The sequence below is a fragment of the Erinaceus europaeus genome, chromosome 17 (assembly GCF_950295315.1).
Source record: "Erinaceus europaeus chromosome 17, mEriEur2.1, whole genome shotgun sequence".
NCBI lineage: Eukaryota > Metazoa > Chordata > Mammalia > Eulipotyphla > Erinaceidae > Erinaceus > Erinaceus europaeus.
This window is the reverse complement of record NC_080178.1, coordinates 17,990,879-18,015,561: the sequence shown is the minus strand read 5'-3', so window position 1 is coordinate 18,015,561 and position 24,683 is coordinate 17,990,879. Positions and strand designations below refer to the sequence as shown.

The 24,683-nt window shown below is 39.8% G+C and overlaps 1 protein-coding gene across 2 annotated transcripts in view; it reads left to right on the top strand.

The window, feature by feature from the left end:
• HSD17B12 (hydroxysteroid 17-beta dehydrogenase 12) overlaps positions 1 to 24,683 on the top strand; it is a 168,229-nt gene that overhangs the window by 79,946 nt on the left and 63,600 nt on the right. For both annotated transcript variants that reach the window (XM_060176569.1, XM_007531506.3), the window contains one exon: positions 19,169 to 19,276. In XM_060176569.1, the coding sequence (XP_060032552.1) occupies positions 19,169 to 19,276 (108 nt within the window). The remainder of the gene's footprint in view (positions 1 to 19,168; positions 19,277 to 24,683) is intronic.

Sequence of the window (24,683 nt, the reverse complement as noted above, 5' to 3'; positions counted from 1 at the left end):
TTGTTTTTGTTTTTAATTGCCTACTTAGGTGTCTCACAAACATCCATGACTAGATAACTGAAGGAGGGTTACCTTATGGAAGTTTATCTCCAAAACAGTATTGTCAGAATTACATAGCATAATGGTTATGCAAGAAGATTTTCCTGCCTGAGGCACTGAAATTCCAGGTTCAATCCCCCACTATAAGCCAGAGCTGAACAGTGCTCTGGCAAAACAATCAATCAGTCAAAACAAAACAAAAACAACCAATGAGTTAAGTTTGTAACCAAGTATACTTGAATGTTGTTGCCCATTACCATTTTAATCAAAATTCTCACATTCTTCCTTTGTTTCTTTTGTGACTATGTATGTATTTATTTATTTAAACATTTTTTGTATTTATTAATTCATTTTTCCTTTTTGTTGTCCTTGTTTTATTGTTGTAGTTATTGTTGTTGTTGCTATTGATGATGTTGTTGTTGGACAGAGAGAAATGGAGAGAGGAGGGGAAGACAGAAAGGGGAGAGAAAGATAGACACCTGCAGACCTGCTTCACCACTTGTAAAGTGACTCCCGTGCAAGTGGGGAGCCGGAGGCTGGAACCGGGATCCTTAAGCTGGTCCTTGAACTTTGCGCCACCTGCGCTTAACCACTGCGCTACCGCCTGACTCCCGTGACTGTATTTAAAGGTGACTTTGAATTAGTAAAGGCCTATCATAAAGTGAAACCATACTAAAATTTCATTTGATTAACAACAAATAGTTTTCCAATGATATTTGATGTTTCCTGTCTAAGTATTGAAAGCGACGTCCATCGTTGATCCTGAATAGTTATGAGGACAGCCTGGCAAGGTAGCCCAACATCACACAGTAGGGAGTAGACCTGATCTTCAGTCGTAAGCTTCAGGCTTGGATGTTCTTTTACTCCACAGCCCGACGCCCCCACGTGTACTTTTCTTAGGCCCTCTTCACTCACTTGGTAATTTCCAAGCAGCACATCTAGAAATCTTGTTTTAGTTTTAGGAGCAGAAGGTTTTATCACTTGAATATATCTTAACTTGAGTGAAATAATATTTTGTCACATTCATACTTTCTAAACATTCCTCATTATTTTTGCTCTTGTCTCACACATGCTAATAGTACAAATGATATAAACACACAAGAACAATAGAGACAGCTCCACAGGCTAATAAGTGATTGCAGAGGTGGAATTATGTCCTCTTCCTCTGTCTTTCACGCCTATGCATAATCACTGCCTAAATTTCTAGAATTATCACTTGATTCTGACTGATCTGGACTTTATAGACATAGTACAGCATAGTGCATAGTGCAGCACTTTTTCAGGAGTAAAGTGCTATATGAACATCATTTATACATTATAACTGTATTTTTACATGTAGCTATAGTTTATTTAGTTTCATTCCTTTTATGATTTTTTAAAAATTATCTTTATTTATTTATTGGTTAGAGGTAGCCAGAAATTGAGAGGAAAGGGGTTATGGAGAAGGGAGAGAGACAGAGAGACATCTGTAGCCCTACTTCACCACTTGTGAAGCTTTCCCCCTACAGGTGGGGACTGGGGGCTTGAACCTGGGTTCTTGCACACTATAAAGTGTACGCTCAACCAAGTGTGCCACCACCCAGTCCCTCCTTTTATGATTATACAATCTGTCTGTCCCATTATTGACAGGCATTTAGGCTGTTTACAGTTTATGGCTGCTTTGAGTAATGTTCCCATCCAGCACATGTATACACATTGGTTGGTGTTTTTGTGTGTGTGTGTGTGTATGTGTGTGTGTGAGATCTTTGCTTAAGAGATACCAAATACATTTCTTCGGGTTATGTTGCAAATATAAGAGCTTAACTCTGTGTACACTGCCACCTTAAAAACAAATTATAGTAGTAGTAGTAGTAGCAATAATAATAATAATAATAGACTTCAACTATTTTTATGTCCATACTAATTTTGGTCCAGTTTATGGACTTACCAATATTCTTATTAATACGGTTACTAAGGAGAGAGGGAAAACAAACCAGAACATAACTCTTGCACCTGTGATGCTGGAGATCAAATTTGGGACCCACATTTGTGAATTCAAGATATTATCTACTTTGCCACCTCCTGGGCTGGTTTTGTTTGAATTTTAAACCTAAATGTATACATATTTGAAAGTTAATCATCTTAAATTTTAAACATTTATTATTTAAAAATTTCATTGAAGAAATGTTTTACATGACCATTTCATATCATTTACCTTACCTCTCCCACCACTGAAGTGTCAACTCCCTTGATCTTAAGAACTGTACCTCCCAACCACCCTTTAACTTGTCTCCTCCCACATGAGTGGACTTGGGTTTATTAATATTTAGCTCTGTTTTCCCTCCTTGCTTTGTTTTTCAGACCCTACCTATAAGTGAGATCATCATCACCTTTTTCCTTCTGACTTATTTATAGTTATTTATTTATTTTTAAAAATATTTATTTATTCCCTTTTTGTTGTCCTTGTTTTATTGTTGTAGTTATAATTGTTGTCTGTCTTTGTTGTTGGATAGGACAGAGAGAAATGGAGAGAGGAGGGGAAGACAGGGGGAGAGAAAGATAGACACCTGCAGATCTGCTTCATTGCTTGTGAAGCGACCCCCTTGCAGGTGGGGAGCCGAAGGCTCAAACCAGGATCCTTACATGGTAGTTATTTATTTTTAAGAGTATTTTTATTGGTTTATTATTGGATAGAGGCAGAGAGAAATTGGGAGGGGAGAGGGAGACAGACAGTGAAAGAGACAGAGAGACACCTGCAGTCCCGCTTTGTTGTTAAAATTTGGAGCTTCAGCTGGCCGGGCTAGCTTCACGGGTGGGTAACAGAGACTTGAGGACACACGGCTGGGCAGGGAAGCTGTATTTCTTTATTCAGGAACAACGATTCATAAACTAACCCAAACTAATCACCAAACAGAACTCAGCTGCCTCCTTCCCCCCGCAGCGGCGCCAAGCACTCTTGAACTCTGGAACTCTGGTGGGGTTCCTTGGGGCGGGGACAAGCGGGCCCGCGAAACTAGCAGGACTGAACCAATTTTCTTGGCAGGGGGAGAGCTAGAACAACCCAATGTAAAGCATACAACACCGCTTCACCACTCCTGAAGCTTGCTCCACGCATTTGGGGACCAGGGGTTATAACCCACGTCCTTGTGTTCTGTAATGTGTGCAACTAAGCAGGTGTGCCACCACATGGCCCCTTCTTTATTCTTTTAGTAAGCTGCTCAAATGTTTTCTCAGCCTTCCGAGATTTTATAAGTTGGTTTGACTGTCACTTTGCTTTCATTTGACATGATTCCAAGTGGTGAGTAGTTAATAGTGAGGAGACAAAGTAAAATTTAAAGGCTGTGTTGATGATGGATATGAAATATGTCATAATGCATTAGATGGAAAATAAGCATCTGAAGACACTCCCCCTCACACCCCACTGCTATTTTTCTCTTAAAAGTTCTTTCTTTTAAATATTTTCAGACAAATCTGTGGACTTATGTAAGTTTACACAAGCCCATCTTTTAAACAAATAAGCACTTTTTTAGTTTGATTGATTTTTGGTGCTGGGGCTCAAACTGAGTACCACATGCATTCAGAGTATGTCCTCTACCACCGAGCTGTCTCCCCAGCCAGCATGTGTCATATTAATTAGATTGTGACTTGAAATATATTTGCTACATTCTGGCCTTCTTTCCATCATCCTTTCACACAAAGTGCTAAAAATGTCTATTAATTGAATTTTCTCCTGGCACCACTACAAGATGATTTCCTCAAGAAGGGCTTAGTGCTACTTAAATCATCATTGCACACACTAGCACAGCCTCAGGGACTTTTATACAATGCAGCTTCTGTGGCAGATGAAGAAAATGAAGTAATGCTACATAGACTTTTAGGAATATTAAGGTATTTTTAAAAGCTAGTAATATATATGTGTAGTTTGTAATCATGCATGAATCCACCTTTGGAAATAGTTAACCTTTTCTTGAATAGAACAGACCAGACCTGGGTATGTGGTCTGCTCACAATCATTTTGAGAATGGTGTTTCTTGAAAGTTGTCAGATTCTGGTGAATGATTTTGGGGTGGAGGAGGGAATTCCATGCCATTTTGAACATGTTTTGAGAATTCTTAGAGAATATTTTATGGAGAAGGTTTTTATCTTATAAACTTAAAAATATTTTAAAGTTTATTTTTAAAATAGACTCTGTGGGTCCAGAAGATGACTGATTGGGTGAAATGCTAGCTTTACCATGTGTTGACACCTGGATTCCATCCCCAGCACCACATGGCAGCACCATGGACAGTGCCAGAAACGGTGTCTCCATCCTCTTCCCCATAAAAACAAAATTGGATTGGGGATGCAGGTCAGCTGTATACTAAAAGAAAAAGAGAGAGAGAGAGAGAGAGAGAGAGAGAGAGAGAGAGGAAGAAAGAGAAAGAAGAAACTATGCCAAAACAGTTTAGGTTCACAGAAAAATTGAGTAGAATACATAGACATGTTTTGTATATATATTAACTTCCCCTCAAAATTCTGTACCAGGGTTCCAGGGTTATAACAATTGATGAAACTATGTTGATATTTCATTTCACAAAAACACCATAGTGTGCTGTTGGTTTTTCATACTCCTCCAAGGAGTAAATTTAGATCTAAAATATTTGTTGTTAAATGTTTGTGGATTTCTTAACTGTATCCCCCATGACTTTTAAAAAATGGCACAGGAAGTATATATATTTTTTGCTTTTTGCCCTTTTAGTTAACATTTAATGTTATCAAAAAATGTATTCTGCGCTGTCTGTCTTTTTTATATTGCACAGTAGACATAGGCTGAAAAACACCAGTTTTGATACTAGGTCAGAATAGCATATATTTTTAAAAAATAACAATGGTATTTATTTTTTTAAAAAAAGATTCATTATTTATTGATGAGAAAGAGAGAGAACCAAAAAATCACCTTGGCATATGCAGTGTTGGGGATTAAAATGAGGTCCAACACTTTATCCACTGTCCTACCTCCTAGGCCATAGAAAAGCTTATTTTGTAGAAACAGGACAGGTCATGGAAATGAATCAAGTGGGCTAGGGTGAGGCAGGAGGGCTTGGTGAGGCCTGGAGAATGGAAACACTTTCCCCTGTAAAGTTGTTAGTTGTAGCCAGTCATAACCATGCAGCAGTGCAAGCCCAGAATGCCATGTTTCCTAGTTATTTCAAATATTGTTTAAGAGGCAACCAAATGTCTTATGTGAAACTTGACCATCTTATATTAACTAAGCCCTAGTTGGGGACAAACAAAGCCCAAGATCCAACAACACATGAGCCACTATTTTCATACTTACTCCCCCCCCCCACCACTATCTGGTGACAATTCTAATAGCTTTACCTCTGTAAACACATTGCATCCTTGATATAGGTATGATAGGGGTAGCTGTGATAGTTTATTTTATTTTTTTTAAAGAAACATTGAGTTTAGTTGGTTAGTAATAGGAGAACCAGAGCACCACTCTGGCATGAGGCATGCTGGGAAGTTGAATTTGGGATTCATATTTGAGAGCTCAGGACTTTATTTGCTGCACCACCTCTTGGTCCCTTGATAAACTTCTAAAATTCACCTGAAGATTCCTGCTCCTTGAGTGTGGGCAGGACCTATGTGACAGATGTCACTCTCTTGATTAGTTTACTTTATACGGAAAAGGTGAAGGGAGTTGACTGATATAAATGAGATGCTTAATGGTTTGACTTTTTTTGTGTGGAGAAATTAATGATTTACAATATAATTTTTAATACATAGGCACAGCTTCTCATTTCCCTTTGATTGGTATCTAAGAAACACACAGGGACCCCAATGTCCCTTCACTTTCTCTTCCTTTCCCTGCTTTCCCATGCCCATTGTTTTGGTGCAATATACCACACCTGGTCCAAGTTTCATTTTATGTCCTTACTGTCCTTTATTCTTACAAGTTACACTTGTAAGTGAGATCATTTGGTATTGGTCTTTCTGGTTTGTTTCATTCAACATGATGCCTTCAAATTCTGATAAAGATAATTGCAAAGGAAATGACCTCATCATTTGTAACAGCTGCAACACCTTCATGTATATGTATCCTTATTTCTTTCCATTTTAAATATGATGTGTCTTGGTGACTTTAAGTCTGTTTGGGACCCTCTGGGCTTCTTGAACTTTTATGTCTTTGATGTTGTCTAGACTAGAGAAGTTCTTAGCTATTATGTCCTGAAGAATGCTTTCTTCCCCTCCCGCTCTTTCTTCCTCTGGTAAGCCAATAATGCGTATATTACTTCTTTTGAAGTCATCCCATAGGTCTCTGTTGTTGTTGTTTTCAGTATCTCTTAATCTCTTTTGGAGATTTCTTACTTCTTTTTTAGTTGTCTCTAATTCGTCCTGGATCTTGCTAATTTTTTTTTTTTTTGCCTCCAGGGTTATTGCTGGGGCTTAGTGCCTGCACTCTACTACGAATCCACTGCTTCTGGAGGCTATTTCCCCCATTTTTTGTTGCCCTTGTTTTTGTGCTTGTTGTAGTTGTTATTGTTGTCATAGCTGTTGTTGTTGTATAGAACAGAGAAATGGAGAGAGGAGGGGAAGACAGAGAGGAGAGAAAGATAGACACCTGTAGACCTGCTTCACTACTTGCAAAGTGACCTCCTACAGGTGGGGAGCGGGGGGCTCGAACCGGGATCCTTACACCAGCCCTTGCACTTTGTGCCATGTGCCTTTAACCCGCTGCACTACTCCCCGACTCCCTGGATCTTGCTAATTCTGTCTTCAGCCTCATTTATTCTATTCTCTCTCCCCTCTACTGTTTTCTGGAGTTCATCTATTTTGTTACCCTGTTTTGATACTGTTTTAGCTTGTTCAGCTAGTTGTGTTCTTAGCTCAGCCACTTCAGCTTTCAGCTCTCTAATAACCTTGAGATAATTAGTGTTTTCTTCCAGGGTCTCATTTGTTGTTTCTGCATTTCTGATGACAATTCTTTCAAACTCTTTACTCACTCCTGTGATTATTTCCTTTACCTAGTGTTTAGATGTTGACCTCATTATTTTGTGTTTCACCCTCTGGGGGGCTTTTAGCTGGACTCTTGTCCTGGTTCATTTCTCCAATATTTCTTCTTGTTGGTTTAACCATTTTATATATTATGTTATGAGTTCCCTCAGTGCTTTTCAAATTACTGATCACTCTTGCCTGGATTGACTTGTGTCTAAGTAAGGTAATTAAATGGTTCACAGTTGTGGAAATTGACAGTTGTTTCAGTAGTATTTTAATCTCTTGAGTTGGAGCTCAGTGCCTTAAAAGCCGCCTTTGTTCTTTTTCTTCCCTGTAAGCTTTCGGAGCCTGAGGGCTTTTAAACTATAAGTAGGCTTCTTAGCTTAATCACTGACTCCTGACCAAGAGATAAAGCAGGGTGAGGCAGAGATAATCCAGTGATTATGCAAAGAGACTTTCACAGCCCCACCACTAGGCACCAAGGTATAGATCTTCTGCTGAGTTTCCTGGTTAGTTTTCTGTCCCCGGGTGTCAGCACAGCCCCCCCCCCCCTTCTGAGGGCAGTAGCAATGGAGACTCACAGTTGCCTTTGCTGAGTTTCAGGGGAGTCCTCTCCTCACTTCAGCTGTCCCCTTGTTGGTGAAACAGAGTGGAGGTGGTGTCTCAACTGGTAAACTACTGGACTGTTATCAGCCACTTAATCTCTCCCTAGGCACCTCCCTGTCCACGAGCCACACGTGTTTACACTCACTGGTGATTTGGTGGGTTCCTGAAGTCACTCTAGTCCTGCCTTGTTGCAGTCCCAGGTGGTCTCCTTTGGTATTCCTAGTTGACCTGGGAGAGGAGAGGAGAGAAACACAGCTGCTGCTACTCTGTAGCCTCATCTCAGGAAGTTTACAACAGAAACATTTTATATGGCTAAAAGAAAAATAACACTGACACATAATCATAGGAATATTGCCATCATATGTGGAACTAAAGACACTTTTAGCTCTAAAATATGATAGTTTATTAACCAGATTCTCCAAGCAAATGGTTGAAACCACTGGGTCCACTTTCCCTCAAGCCATGTTTCTTGTCAGCCTTAAAATCCTTCAGTCTTAACTCTGAAGTCCTTCCTTGCCTGCCTGCCTCCCACCCCAGTGCTCTCTTCTTCTGGGAAGAAAGTAGCAGATGCTGTCGTCTCTTCCTGCCGCCCATCACTTTTCATAACAGCTGTGCATCTTCTTCTGCCACTAGTATTTCCTTCCAAACACAAAACAAAAAAATAAGGAGACAAGTGTGATCTTGTCACTTCCTACTTTAATAGCTTTCTGCTAAGGACTCACAATACAGGATGAAATGTTAGATTGGTAAGGGGCTACAGGCTGCCTCCATACATGTGTGGCCTGTGTCTCTGCACGCAGGGCCTCATATTTAGAACGATCCATATTTGGTTCAATATCTACTGCCACCTTGAAATTCCCAGAACTAATTTCTAAACAAGGGATGCAGCATTTTTATTTTACACCAGGCCCTGCGGTTATGTCTGTCGCAAGTTCTGCTACACATCTTGCCTTATGCAATCTCTACCTGCTTCCTTTTGCAGAATGTTTTCTTTCTTCACTTCCTGTGCTCAATAAACTCAAAAACTGCAGTCTGATGTGAAGATTGAGTCCAAATGTTATTTTCTTGTTAAAAAAAAATGCACTCTACCAGAGTGAGCTGCTTCCTCTTTGCACACTTTCTCTGTATCTATACAGTAGCAGTTGGTTTCATATATACCTCCTTCATCAGTATCTAACCTACTTGAGGGTACTTGCTACTATCCTCAGGATAGAGTGTGACTAGCAAAACATTCATGGAGTGTCTCTAGTGTGCCGTGTACTATTGGACTTCTGAGTGTATAGTGGTATCCCCTCAACCCCCCCTGGGGGAAAAATAAAGAAGGGTAGACGGATCTAGATCCTGCCCTCATAGAGCTGATAATTAAGGGAGTGAGGTGCTTGCCTGGTTGGAAATGCCAGTGCTCTTACATTGTTAAATTTAGTATTAGGAATCATCTCGGTGATGGTCAGTGTGCTGGAACAATACATACTGGAATACAGTACTTACTGGAATAGTTATTTTGTGTGTGGTAGATAACCATGGTTTGCTTTGTGACATTAGGAAAAGGGTATAATTAGCAACAGAATTCCAGGCTGCTTTTATCAAATCTGAGAGATCACTGATTATGAAACAATGACCTCACTCATAAACATCAGGAAAGAAAAACTTTCAATCCATCAACTGTAAGATGTTCTGATTCCAAAGATCAAAATGCATAAAAACTTTTATCTCGGAATAAAGTAGTAATCAGTGATTTACAAGCAAGCTGAGTCAAAGAAGTATCAGTACTTGAACACACATTGTATTCCGGGCATGGCTCCAAAGAACATATTTCATATATGATACTGTGATAAAAATTCATATTGTAGGGTTGAGTTGGAACTATATGATCAGCTTGAAAAATGACAGGTGGCTGATGCAAAGAGACAAGGGTTAGGGAGGCAGACACCTACAGCAGCCTTGCTGTTTAGAAAAGAACAGACATCTGTGTACATGGTGGAAAGAGGGAAGAAAACATCTGTATAACCATTACAGTGTTATAAAATACATTCTTATGTTCTGTGACATGCAGCCCCTATAAGAACTCTGTTTTCTGGGTTCAGATGGTGGCTCGCCCTACTGTGTAACAGTACCACACAACAGGACCCAGGGTCCCGTCCTTTCCCCTTCTCCCCTCCTCCCCTCCCTCTTCTACCAGAGTGTTGCTCAGCTGTGGCTTATGGTGGGTAGTTGTGGTGGTGGGGGTTGAACCTGAGACTTTTGAGCCTCAGGCACGACAGTCTTTTTGCATAGCCATTATGCTATCTATCCCCCCTCCCCCATAAGGACACTGTAGGGTGAGTATTATTTCTTGTTTATAACATGTGAAGCATAAAGTTGTGTGAAGGGCCTTCAGCCAAGAAGCAGCTGAGCTGCTGCTGAAACCCATTCTTCAATCTTCCCTTCCTTCCTTCCTTCCTTCCTTCCTTCCTTCCTTCCTTCCTTCCTTCCTTCCTTCCTTCCTTTCATGGTGGGGGAGGCATTTAGCCCACAATATTTCTATACTATTGATATTAGCTAGGGAGATAGCATAATGGTTATGCAAAACACTTCTTTTTAAAAAATTTTTTTATTCATAAAAAGGAAACATTGACAAAACCATAGGATAAGAGGGGTACAGCTTCGCACAATTCCCACCACCAGACCTCCGTATCCCATCCTCTCACCTGATAGCTTCTATGCCTGAGGCTCCAGGTCCTAGGTTCAGTTCCCAGCACCACCATATGCCAGAGCTGATTAGTACTGTGTTTTTTTTTTTTTTTTTTATATATATATAAGAAGGATCTGTACTATTAGCAATGTCATCTCAGAATCCTAAGTAATGTTATGATAATGGTTTTCTCACTCGTTCTTGACTGAAAACTAAATTCAAGGGCTGGAGAGATAGCATAGTGCTTGTGCAGAAGATATTCATACCTAAAGCTCTGTGGTCCCAGGTCCAAGCTCCAGCAACAACATAAGCTATGACTGAGCAGTCTCTGGTGGAGGAAGTCAAAAGGGAAAGAAATACAGGTATTTTCATTGACAAATCTTCTGTCCCTGCTCCCTATCATATGTAGGAAAGAAACAGCCTTATTGAGAATTTCTTCAAAGGTGTCTTGTCCAAGAGTCTACAATACCTGAATCAAATGTAAAACACTGGACTTTCAGAAAGAATGGGTGCTATTCATGCTTTACCAGTAGAAGAAATGCACAAGGTTTATTAAGGTTTTAATTTATTACAGATGGTTATTCTTGTTAAATAGAGTGTAATGAATGAAATACAGCAGAAGTCACTTAAAGGCATACTTGACTTGAGTTGGAAGTCTAATGATGCTATGATGAAGTTTTTTGATTTGACTAAAAGTAGGTCCCTTCATATGAGGTTATATTGGTCATAAATACATCTGCAAGGGCAGCAACAGAAAAGAGAAGAATCATTATTTATTTAGAACCTTTGATAATTAAAATTAAGTGGGCCTTTAAAAGTGGAATCAGTTGAACGATTGCCTTCCAGGACACAGGGCACAATTACCATTTCTCTACTACTACAGAAGGAGGCTTTCTCTGTGGGTAGGTTCTTGTCCAAGGGTGGAAGGGGATGTTAAGTCCTGGGGAGAAGAAGAAGATAGGAAAAAGAGGCAAGTTTAATAATTTGGTCAAATATCCCCCCCCCCTTTCTGTAGGAGATAGGTAGGTCTTCTCTTCAAAGGACATGAATAAAACAATTATTTAGTGCAGTTTTTTTAAATATAAATTGTTATCTATGAGCACCTGTGCTCACTGGTTCTGCATTCTTTAGATCAGATAATATTTACATGCAGTGCTTACTTGAGACCCCCAGACTCTCTTCCTCTCCTTATTTAGACAACAAGGAAATTGTGAGCTCTGAAGCCCAGCTCAAGGGTGGAGGAGACAGTTCTGCTTCAGGTATAAAAGAAGGGAGAAGGGTGTGTGTGTGTGTGTGTGTGTGTGTGTGTGTGTGTTTGGGGGGGGGGTAAGCTGCTGCTGGCTGACTGCCACTGTTGACGTATGCCCTTTTGCAAAAGAATAAACACCCTGCTTCAACTCCTTATCTTTTTGCCTTGACAAGTAATTTTAATTGGACATTATTTACAACACTTTTGATTACTCACTTAAAGTTAGAGGAAGTACTGTTGTATTTTATTTTATGTTACATCTCTGAAGAATGTGAAAGTGAAAGGTCTTTTAAAAGCATGGAATATATATATGTGTGTGTGTGTGTGTGTGTGTGTGTGTGTGTGTTGAATTTGTTAAATTTAGATTTAAGGAGCCCAAATTGATAAACAATGAGTATAGTCTTATTTCTACCATGAATCTCTCTCCTAATTTTATTTTTTGAGACTAGAGATAGAAGAGTGATCCATGGCTAAAATATCCCGAACTTTGCCCTCCTTGCTCCTGAGTTAAGCTCCTGGAACACTGTTCCCAGGACTGAATGGTTTCTTCTAACTCTGAAATGTTTCTGTTCCTGTGAATATGCTGAGTCCAATATAGGTTGAACAGATGAAAAATTGAGTTGTCTCTCAACTTACCTTATATTTTTTAAATGTCTAGTAAGTGTCTCAGGCTATTTTGTCTCATAAGGTATTTCTTATTAAAGAAGAGGTCAAGAAGGATTGAGAAGATGATTTCTTATAAATCAGATGTATCCTTAACAATATTTACTCACTCAACATGTTTGAGGGACCAAGCATTATGCTAGGTCATAATAGCATTACAAAGATGACAAAGAACGCAGTCCCCTCCCCTCCCAGAAACAGACACACTTTGCATAATATGTAGTAGCAAGTGCTCAGTAGGGTTGAGAAAGTTAAATAAGGAACTTCGTCTGAGTGGAAATAGGGATTATAAAAAGTCTGCCCACAGAGGTGGTAACACAACTTGAATGTAAATTATGAAATTTGTAAATCTGGGGAAAATGAGGAACTGTGCATACAACAGGAATTTTGTAATAAATAGTGCCTGTTACTTAGGAATGGGGCAACAGACTATTTGGAGCAGATGCAGGGACAAAGGAGAATATATATTTTGAGGTTTTATTAATAAAAAATTATACATAATATATGAGTTTATGTAGATGAGTCCTCTTTTTGAGCATTTTTAGACCTAACTTTCCCAGCTACCCAAATAGACAAAGGAAAAGAGACTGCAAGGCCTATAAAAGTATGCTGTTTGCTAAGGATTCTTACATTTAAAAGACTTCCGTGTGTGGAGCAAAGCATACATGATAATAACCAGATTAATCAGTGGAAGGGTATTAAACATAAGGCTGTTGTTAATATGTTTGTGACTTTTCTAGGTCTGAACCTAAAAAGTATTCGTCTTAACAGCGACAGTGCTGTAGTGGCATCATGAGGTTGTTTATGGAGTACTAACCTCTCTGGGGCACCACAAATTTCCTTTTTGTTTTTTAACTGAAACCTCCCAAACTCAGGAGTTTTTAAAAATTTTTTTTATCTTTATTCTATATATTTATAGAGCACTGGCGGTTCTGTTAGGGTTTTAATGTATTATAACTCCGCCTTCCCGAGGCTGACTTGGCAAAGTTCCTATTATTCATTTCATGGGTCTTTCTGGTAGGTAAGAATAGCCTTGTGTTGGGGAGATGATAACAATGTAAAGAAATGGATATTGTGTTCATTTGTTACCCACTTCATATATACTTAGGTTGATGTTTAAAACTAAAAGATTCTTTTTTTTTTTTTTTTTTTTTTTTCATTGAGCTGTTTCCTTAGTTTTATTTTGTTTTTTTTTTTTTTTTTTTTTAATTTTTTATTTAAGAAAGGATTAGTGAACAAAAGCATAAGGATTCTTGTGGGGAAGATAGCATAATGGTTATGCAAAGAAACTTTCCAGCCTGAGCCTCCAAAGTCTCAGGCTCAATTCCCCCACACCACCATAAGTCAGAGCTGAGCAGTGCGCTGATAAAAAATAAATAAATAGGGGGTCAGGCGGTGGCGCAGTGGGTTAAGCGCATGTGGGGCAAAGCGCAGGGACCGGCGTAAGGATCCCGGTTCGAGCCCCCGGCTCCCCACCTGCAGGGGAGTCGCTTCACAGGCGGTGAAGCAGGTCTGCAGGTCTCTATCTTTCTCTCCCTCTCTCTGTCTTCCCCTCCTCTCTCCATTTCTCTCTGTCCTATCCAACAACGAATTGCGTCAACAAGGGCAATAATAATAACCACAACGAAGCTACAACAAGGGCAACAAAAGGGGGGGGTAATGGCCTCCAGGAGCGGTGGATTCATGGTGCAGGCACCGAGCCCAGCAATAACCCTGGAGGAGGAAAAATAAATAAATAAATAAATAAAAGATTCTTGTTCATCAATCTTGACTACTTTGGCAGAGTCAGGTGAGCAGTGATAGACAATGGAAATATGAAGATTTTAGCTCCCAAGGAAGCTAGCTTCTTTCTTTTAGAATACCCACCATTCTCCTCTTCAAGTTGTCAAGGCCTAGAAAGAGCCATCTCCTGTCCCATTCATACATAATATCCTACTATTTTTGACCCACACATCTTGACCTTGGTGGTAAGTAAGAGCACATAATGGAACACTCAAAAGTTGCTCACATTCAAGAGTATGAAGTATATCAGCATGCTGGGAGAGGAAATGTGAGGAGATTCTGCTGGCTCTTCTGGGAAAATTTCCACACTATAAAAGGGACACATAACACAGTCGTCTTACTTCTACTTCAGAACATTACCATCCCGTGTAATTGGTAGTGACTCTCACAGCTAGGATAGACACCAACATAAGGGAATGAGAGAGAAGGCCCCAACTAAAACAGATCCAAGTCCTTCATTCTAATGAGGACGGATGACAACAAACAATTGCATTACTAAAATAGAGCACATTAGACAACAGGGAGTAAAGCAGAGAAGGGATCTAGCAATGCTAGGGGAAAAATGGTTTTTTTTTTTTTTTACAGTTTTTTTTTTTTTTATTAAAGAAAGGATTAATTAACAAAACCATAGGGTAGGAGGGGTACAACTCCACACAATTCCCGCCACCCAATCTCCATAACCCACCCCCTCCCATGATAGCTTTCCCATTCTTTATCTCTCTGGGAGCATGGACCCAGGGTCATTGAGGGTTGCAGAAGGTAGAAGGTCTGGCTTCTGTAATTGCTTCCTCGCTGAACATGGGCGTTGACTGGTCGGTCCATACTCCCAGTCTGCCTCTCTCTTTCCCTAGTAGGATGGGTCTCTGGGGAAGCTGAGCTCCAGGACACATTGGTGGTGTCTTCAATCCAGGGAAGTCTGGCCGGCATCCTGATGACACCTGGAACCTGGTGACTGAAAAGAGAGTTAACATACGAAGCCAAACAAATTGTTGAGCAATCATGGACCCAAAGCTTGGAAAAGTGGAGAGGAAGTATTAGGGAGGTAACTCACTGCAAACTCTAGTATACTTCTGCTTTCTTACTTTGGTGCCATACTCCAAACTCAGTCAATTTCTGCTTTGCGTTTCTACTTCTTCTTTTTTTTTTTTTTTACATGCATAACATTCCCCAGATTCCCATTTAGCAATACTATTTCATTCATCATTTTTCATGGACCTGTATTCTCCCCACCCACCCACCCACCCCAGAGTTTTTTACTTTGGTGTAATACTCCAATTCCATTTCAGGTTCGACTTGTGTTTTCTTTTCTAATCTTGTTTTTCAACTTCGGCCTGAGAGTGAGATCATCCCATATTCATCCTTCTGTTTCTGACTTATTTCACTCAAGATGATTTTTTCAAGGTCCATCCAAGATCGGCTGAAAACGGTGAAGTCACCATTTTTTACAGCTGAGTAGTATTCCATTGTGTATATATACCACAACTTGCTCAGCCACTCATCTGTTGTTGGACACCTGGGTTGCTTCCAGGTTTTGGCTATTATAAATTGTGCTGCTGTGAACATAGGTATACACAGATCTTTTTGGATGGATGTGTTGGGTTCCTTAGGATATAATTTTTTTTTAAAAAAAAGATTAGTCAAGAAAGAATTCAGAGAAGGTGACATTTGCTCAAAGACCCAAGAGACAGGGATGTGGAAGAACATTCCAGGCAGAGGGAACAGTAAGTGTAAAAGCCCTAAGTATATTTGAGAACACTCTGTATACAGAACTATCAGGGGCCTCTGTGGCTAGACTGCGGCGCTGCCTCCTTGGTGGTCTAGACAGTTCTTAAGACTTGACACAGTGAAATGAAATTCTCTCAGAGATTTTTAAGAAAGGGAGTAATGTAACCTATTTTTTTTTTTTTTTAAAGAAAAGGACTTCACAATACAGATTGTAAAGCAAACAAACAGCAGCCCTTAAAACATGATTTAGGGTAACCCAGGTGAAAGTTCACTGTGTAGCCCTACATACAGCCTTTCACATTCATGATTATATTTTATTGTTTCTAGGCTCTCTCTCTCTCTCTTTTTTTTTTTTTTGCCTCCAGGGTTATTGCTGGGGCTCGGTGCCTGCACTATGAATCCACTGCTTCTGGTGGTCATTTTCCCCCTATTGTAACCCTTGTTGTTTATCATTGTTGTTGTTACTATTATTGTTGTTATTGCTGCTGTTATTGTTGGGTAGGACAGAGAGAAATGGAGAGAGGAGGGGAAGACAGAGGGGGAGAGATAGACACTGGCAGACCTGCTTCACTGCCCATGAAGCAACCCCCCTGCAGGTGGGGAGAAGGGGGCTCTAGCTGGGATCCGGTCATTGCACTTTGTGCCTTGTGCGCTTAACCTGCTGCGCCACTGCCCTGCTTCAGGCTCATGTTTTATTCTCTGTATTTGAGGGAAGGGGGGGAGAGAGAGAGAGAGAGAGAGAGAGAGAGAGGAAGAGAAAGAGAGAAAGAGAAAGTGCCCACAGACTGTTCCATCATCTGTGGTGATGTAGTATTTTCAATATGGTGCTGAGACTTGAACCTGGGACTTTATACATGGTATTTCTCTGTTACATGAGCTATCTTCTGGTCCCCTCAGAGTTTTAACTGTGTTGAAAAGCTTACACCAGAAGCCATTTTGTTTATCTTAATGTAACTACAAAGAAAGAGTTTACTTCAGTATTCTTAAGGGTCACTTTTTTTTTTTAATTATTATTACCAGAGCACTGCTCATCTCTGGCTTATGGTGGTGCGGGGTATTGAACCTGTGACTTCGGAGCCTCAGGCATGAGAGTCGTTCGCATGCTATCTACCCCCACCCGGCACACATTTTTTTTTTAAATAGCATTTCTAGATAAATCTCTATAATATGAATACATTCACTGAGTCTTGTAAGATTTATAGAGCAAATTTTATCCAGGAGTTGTGAGGTGGGTTTTAGTACTGGAAATTTTTTCTAAATGTTAATATATGCTAGTGTGGAAACTGTGCTTTTCTCAAAATAGATAAATTTGTTTTACTTCTGAATACAATTTCACATTTAATGAAAAGTATCCTTTTGCCTTTGGTTTTGATCCCCCCTTTCCTTTCCTGTAAAGTCAGTGGATCATTTCTGATAAAGACATATATCAGACCAACTATTATGAATTGATAGCTCAGTATTGAGTTTTTAAATTTTTTTTTTCCACTCCAGGGTTATCACTGGGGCTTGGTGCCTGCACTATGAATCCACTGCTCCTGGCGGCCATTTTTTCCCCATTGTTATTGGTTAGGACAGAGAGAAATTGAGAGAGGAGGGGGAGAGAAAGATAAGACACCTGCAGACCTGCTTCACCACTTGTGAAGCAACCCCCCTGCAGGTGGGGAGCAGGGGGTTTGAACCAGGATCCTTGTGCCAGTTCTAGCACTTCACACTATGTGCACTTAATGCAGTGCACTAACACCCACTCCCTTGTATTGAGCTCTTCATTGCATTAACACATATAGTGAGATGATTTGTATAGGAATGTTAAGTTTACCCTCAACGTCAGATAAGGTGTTTTCTAGGCCAGTTATTTTCTGGCCCCGGCTGTTTGTGGTTTCTTACTTAGGGTTGATACTTTTCATGGAGTCTCACTAAGAATCAAACCTCTTATGAGCCAGCGCTTGGGTTTTAAGCATTAATGGAGTAGTGCTCTTTGATGAGACAACATTGATTTTGAATGAAGAAAATATTATCTTTGGAAGATGAATTTTTAAATCAATTCTTTGACATCCTCCTAGATTTCTAGTCTACTGAACTGAGTGAGAGTGGGAGGTAGTTAAGGAGAGGATGTTAGCTGAGACTAACGCTTCTTCTGAGCCAGCCGGTTGATTAATCACTTCAGCCTCCCATCATCAGTTGGGTGGTGTTTCCTTCATTTTTCACGAGAGAATGTCTAGAGTCAGGGGAGATGTGTCACTTGCTCAGAATCACTAACAAGTAAGCATGGAAATTAATTGATATTGATCCTGTCTTGGTGTCCTCAGAGTCCTTTTCAAAGGGGCTCCTTCAGGAAAATCAAAACACCTACTACCTCATATCAGTTTGGCTCCTCTTAGATCTGTTATCTCCTTACTAGTCCTGAACAAAGCAGAATGCTGGTTCAGGTCTTTCTGTATGACTTCAGCGTTTGTGTGAATTCTTAAATGTAGCAACTACTTACTAAAAAAATTTTTTTTGTTGTTTAACAAGTGATTTTATTTTTCAGCATTTTTAAGAATTTGTGATTAATAATGTGCTACAAGATTTTAAGATTACAGGCTATAATTCTACACTGCATCCACCATCAAGGTTCTGTGTTTTCACCTTCCCAAAGATAACTACCATAGTTCTCATAAAGTCTTTTATTTTTAATTATGTTTGTCTGTTTATTGGATAGAGACAGCCAGAAATTGAGAGAAGGGGGAGATAAAGAGGGAGAGACATCTGCAGCACTGTTTCACCACTTGTGAAGCTTTCCCCCTGCAGGTGGGGACTGGGTCTTGAACCTGGGTCCTTGCTTACTGTAACATGTGCACTCAACCAGGTGTACCACCACTGGGCCCCATTTTTTTTTTTTTTGACTTGAGTTTTTTTTTTTTTTTTTTTAAGGAGAGATAGATAGATAGATAGATAGACAGACAGACAGATAACACAGCTCCAAAGCTTCCTCCAATGGGTGAGGGCCAACCTTAGTGACTGTTCCAACTAAGCTCCTAAATTCTAATGTGATCATGTTCATTTTATTTCCATTGCAATAAGATGGACTTATTGTTAGAATATTATTCTTTAAATAATGTTTACAGCATTAAACTACCAAAAGCTATAAAGCAGCATCAAAACCAGTGGTACTTAACAAATGTAATTATAATATAAATTAGGTTTATTATTTGTACCTAGAGGTTTAAAAAGTAGACATTACTGATTGATAAAAGGAGAGCTGATGACGGAATATGCAGCCAATTCTTCAGCAACAATGAACGTTTGTTGCCGAACCACTATGTTGACTTTCTATCATCTCTTAGATGTTCTCATGATTGCTTAAAGTTATCTTGGTCTAAATTTCCTCTCAGATTGGGGGGGCAGAGAGACTTTGCATGGATAATGTCATCAAAGCTTTCATCTTAATTGCCTTGTATTAATAATTTCTCTCTCTATTTGTCACTTTTTCCCTCCAGGAGAAAAATTCAAGGTGGAGACAAAAACCATTGCTGTTGACTTTACATCTGAGGATATTTATGCTAAAATTAAAACAGTCCTGGAAGGTCTTAAAATTGGTGTTTTAGGTTTGTATCTTTGCTACATTTACATATTTTTCTTAGCTTTCTCCTTTGACTTTTAATATGCCTGTCCATTTTTTTTTTGCATGGTAAGTATTCAATTTATAAAATATCTATAAAGAAAGACTTCTCTTTCGATTGATATTACCTGATATTTGAATCCTGGGGTTTTTGATTATGTGTTAATGACTATCCTTCAGCTTGGGTATTTTAGCTCACCTACTTTATTTCTAGTTCCTCAGTATCTCTGAGATTTATATTTACCAGATCACTGCTCAACTCTGTCTTCTGGCGATGCTGAGGATTGAACCTGGGACCTTGGCTGCTTCAGACATGAAAGTCTTTTTGTATTACCATTATACTATCTCCCTAGCCCTCTGCATATATCTTAGATACAATTATCACAGTTGTCCTTTAAGGTAGGCAGTACTGATACATTTTAGTAACTGAGGAAATGAAGACTTAGAAAGGTGTTGCTCATCCTCTTGTTCGTTGTCACTCTTCTACCTACCTTTCCCCTCCCAAGGAAATATTTTAGGATCCCCTCCATCATTGTTCCACCACATGACATTTTAATATCACAGATATACTATATATCTATGTGTGTGTAGTGTATGTGTAATCTACCTAAAAATATGTCTCACTCCCCTGAACCAATTTTTGCTTCCTTGGAGGAGCTGCCACCACAGTTAAGAATGAATGACGGGAGTCGGGCGGTGGCGCAGTGGGTTAAGCGCACGTGGCGCAAAGCGCAGGGACCGGCCTAAGGATCCGGTTTGAGCCCCCGGCTCCCCACCTGCAGGGGAGTCGCTTCACGGGCGGTGAAGCAGGTCTGCAGGTGTCTATCTTTCTCTCCCCTCTCTCTCTGTCTTCCCCTCCTCTCTCCATTTCTCTTTGTCCTATCCAACAACAAAGCAACGTCAACAATGGCAATAATAACCGCAACGAGGCTGCAACAACTAGGGCAACAAAAAGGGGGAAAATGGCCTCCAGGAGCAGTGGATTCATGGTGCAGGCACTGAGCCCAGCAATAACCCTGGAGGAAAAAAAAAAAAGAATGAATGACTTGGGAGTTGCAGCCAGTTAAGTGCACGTGGCCGCGAAGTAAGGATCCTGGTTCCAGCCCCTGGCTCCCCACCTGCAGGGGAGTCGCTTCACAGGCGGCGAAGCAGGTCTGCAGGTGTCTGTCTTTCTCTCGCCCTCTCTGTCTTCCCCTCCTCTCTCCATTTCTCTCTGTCCTATCCAACAGTGACGACATCAATAACAATAATAATAACTACAACAATAAAAAGCAATAAGGGCAACAAAAGGAAAAATAAAAAAAAGTAGAATGAATGACTTACAGAGATTGGTGACTTGCCTAGAACCACATAAAGACTGAGTGCATGTGGGATTCACATCTCTATTTGGTTTCCTAAATCCACTATTGCATTTTGTTACACTTCAGCTACTTTGCTCTAACTAGGCAAAATGAATGCTTTCCCTGAGGTATGAAACTACGAGGCCTGGTAATAGAAAAAGATTCATCTGGGGAGTAGGGCGGTAGCGCAGCGGGCTAAGCGCAGGTGGTGCAAAGCGCGAGGACCGGCGGAAGGATCCTGGTTCGAGCCCCGGCTCCCCATCTGCAGGGGCGTCGCTTTACGGGCGGTGAAGCAGGTCTGCAGGTGTCTATCTTTCTTTCCCCCTCCCTGTTTTCCCCATCTCTTTCCATTTCTCTATGTCCTATCCAACAACAACGACATCAATAATTACTACAACAATAAAACAAGGGCAACAAAAGGGAATAAATTAAACAAAACTTTATTTAAAAATTCATCTGAAGTTAGCTACCATTCTCTGAGCTTTTTTTTTTTTTTTTTTTAAGAATTTATTTATTTACTAATGAGAAAGATAGGAGGAGAGAGAAAGAACCAGACATCACTGGCATGTGCGCTGCCAAGGAACTTGGGACTTCATGTTGAGAACTGATGGTTTATCCACTGCACCACCTCCTGGACCACTCTTTGAGCTATTTTTAGACAGAAAGAAGACATCTAGTTCAGTAGAACTTTGTTTGCCCACTGAATTTCTTTATCCTTCTGCCTAAATAGATGTGAATCTGGTCATTGACATTATTTCTTTACTGGGCTATAAAAGGAAGGAAAATGAAAACAGAATACTTTAAGAGAATGTTTTCTGACTCTGGTGATAGTCCAGCAGGTAGAGTGCATGCCTGTGATGCATGTGGCCCTGGGTTTGGTCTTTGGCACTCACTACATGAGAGCACCAACGGACAGCACTTACAGGAACTCCATGCAGGGGAAAGTGGAACTTTGATGTCTCTTCTCCTGTTCTTTTCCCCTTCTCCCCTTCTCTCCCTCTGCTGACACTTCTCTCTAAGGATGTCAGATAGAAATTGGACTAGAGAGTCTACTGTGCACTATCATACATGTGCTGGGTTCTTGGTTTATTCCTTAACACTGTATTAAAAAACTGTTTGCCAGCCTTTCTTTAGTCAGGATCCCACCTCCTTGCCTCGTACAACAAAAGAAATTTTTAGAAATATATTTTCTAGGGGCCACGTGGATGCACACATAACAATGTGCAAGGACCCAGGTTCAAACCCCTGGTCCCCCACCTACAGGGGGAAAGCTTCACAAGTGGTGAAGCAGGGCTGCAGGTGTCTCTATGCCTCTATCTCTGTCTCCTCTGTCAGTTTCTCTCTGTGTCTATTCAATAATAAAATTAATAAAAATAAAAATATATAATTTCTAGACTAAACATTAAAATCAGTTAAACACATAGAGTCCTACACATATAGTACCCTTGGGCTTGGGTTTAATCTGGTCTTTGCTACACTTTCCAGCATCGACCTTGTCCACACTGCTAGTAGCAAAAGATGAAAGGAATCAAGGTCTAATATTTTGCTTGTTAGCTGCCCTGCAGGTAAACTAAAAATATTATCTGGGAAGATGATGTTAGAATTGAGAATAAGACTAGAAAGCTGGATCAGGGCAGAGAGTAGCTCTCAAACTTGAAGAAAAGATCTAAATACAATGAACTGTTTACCATGTCGATCTGACCCATGGCCCATATCTATTCATATTTAGCACAGGGGCTTGCATAACCTCCTAGTCCCAGTCAGTCTATGTTTGCAGTCCATGGTCACTGCTGGGAACATTCTAGGCTGCAGATAGTTTTTTGTCTGTTTCATTTTTGTTTTTCTGCACATGGTTAGTTAGCACCATCTGAGAGAAACACAGCATGAACCATATGTGTCATTTAAATTTTTGTAGTAGCCACATTTTTCAAAGTAAAAAAAAAAAAAGCTGTTAATTTTAATACTCTATTTCACTTTAGTCTATTATATCCAAAGTGTCATTTGACATGTGATCCCTAAAAAACTTATTGACATGTTTTGCATTTGTTCTCATACTGGAGTAGAGCCGGAGTATACTTCCACCTAGAACTGTTCAGACTTGGCCGCACTGTAAGTGTTCAGTAGGCATGGACTGACACTCAGCCCTAATTCATCTTGCCTATCTCCGCTCCACCTTGTATGGAAAAGCCATAACTACAATGTCTAAACTTAATACTTTAGCATGACTTTTTCACCCCTTCAACCAATGGCTATTTTACATTGTCCAGGGACGTTTCCAGTTGTTATTAAGTGAATATGTTTGGGAGGAGGAGTCAATAGGTAAAACTCAAGAATAAGAATAAAGACCTTTTAGTGCCCAGGATAGATTCCCACAGCAAGCAAACCACCACCCTAAAAATCTCGATAGTGCTGAGGTTGAGAGGCCCTACGTAAAAGTTATAACGCAGTCAAATAGTTTTGACCACATACCTGTTGACAAACCACACACAACTTTGTTTTTCAGTTAGTTCCAGATCAATATAAAAATTATTGTAACCACTGTTTACATAAGCCTTTAAAGTTTACTGCAGCACTTCTAATATACATTATCATATTAACTAGCTCCGTGTTTAGTTTTCTTTTATCGTTGCCAATCTCTTTAACCATAAACTTTGCGTAATTATTATTGACAGCTATTAGCAGATATACTGCTATCACATTAGGATTTTAGTTTAAGATTTTTGAAGGAACTAATAGAATATTTAGGAGTTAGGTATTGTAATTATATCATATTTCAACTCTCATTTTGTGGTTGCATCTCTAGTGTAGGTATAAATCTGTGATGTTTATGTTTTCTTTCTCTGAATATGTAGATCTCTAGTCCCTTTAATCATACTACCTCTCCCTTCCCAACACAGATCTTATAACCTCCATCTCTCTCAGAGAAAGAAGCAATGATTTTATTCTTCTTCTTTCTCTGCTTTATGTTAGTCTCACTTTTATTATAGAATTTCCTAAAATAACTAGTATCTGATTGATTTATAGTAGGATTTAGCAATCCATATTAAGTCATTAGAATTTTTTCCCTCTATACGCCCATTTGTTTGGATAGGATTAACTACCAAGGTATACTCAATTTCTATAGAGAAAATTAATATTTTCAGAATTATAAAGGAAAATGCTCAAGTCTTTTGTCATGAAAGAAAAGTTAAGGTTTTTTATTTTATTTTTATTTTTTAAATTATATTTATTGGATAGAGACGGTCAAAATTTAAGAGGGGAGAGGGAGATCAAAAAGGAGAGAGAAAGAGAGCCACCTGCAGCCCTGCTTCACCACTTGCAAAGCTTCCCCCCTGCAAGTGAATACCGGGGGCTTGAGCCTGGGTCCTTGTGCATTGTTATGTGTGCACTCAACCAGGTATGCCTTCATCCGGCCCTGAAAGTTTAGTTTTAAATAAATAGGGTGAAATGAAATAAATTTGCCATGAAAATGACCACAAGTTGTATGAATTTATACTAAAAGGTCACTATAACTTGATGAGGCTATAAATGCTGCAGGTTGAGTAGTTGGATCCTTACTCTGCTATGTAAAATGAGTAAGCATCTGTTGTCTTCTTTTAGGCAAATGCCGAGAAACAGAGACTTGAGAAAGCTTAAAAATTTTCAGCTGTTTAGAGGAAAAGACATCAGCACTGGCTCTGAAAAAGCAAACAACTGGTTAACAAAATGTGACTGCTCTAATGCTTTCTTGATTCCTCAAAGAGAGAATCTCATGTATCCTCCAAGTTAGTTTCGAGGACTTTACACAGTATGTGGCAGGAGATTTCATTTTCCAAGGCCAAAGGAGTAGCCTTGGATTTGAAGCATGTTACAGGCAACACTTTTCTTCCTTTTCAAATTTCAGGACTATGGACAAGAAACCTATCCCACCCCCAACTTTTTTTTTTTTTTTAACCAGAGCTCTCCTCAGCTCTGGCTTATGGTGGTGCAGGGGATTGAACTGAGGACTTTGGGGCATCAGGCATCACCCCCAACTTTTAAAAAGTGACAGTATATTCCAGAATTGAAAATAGA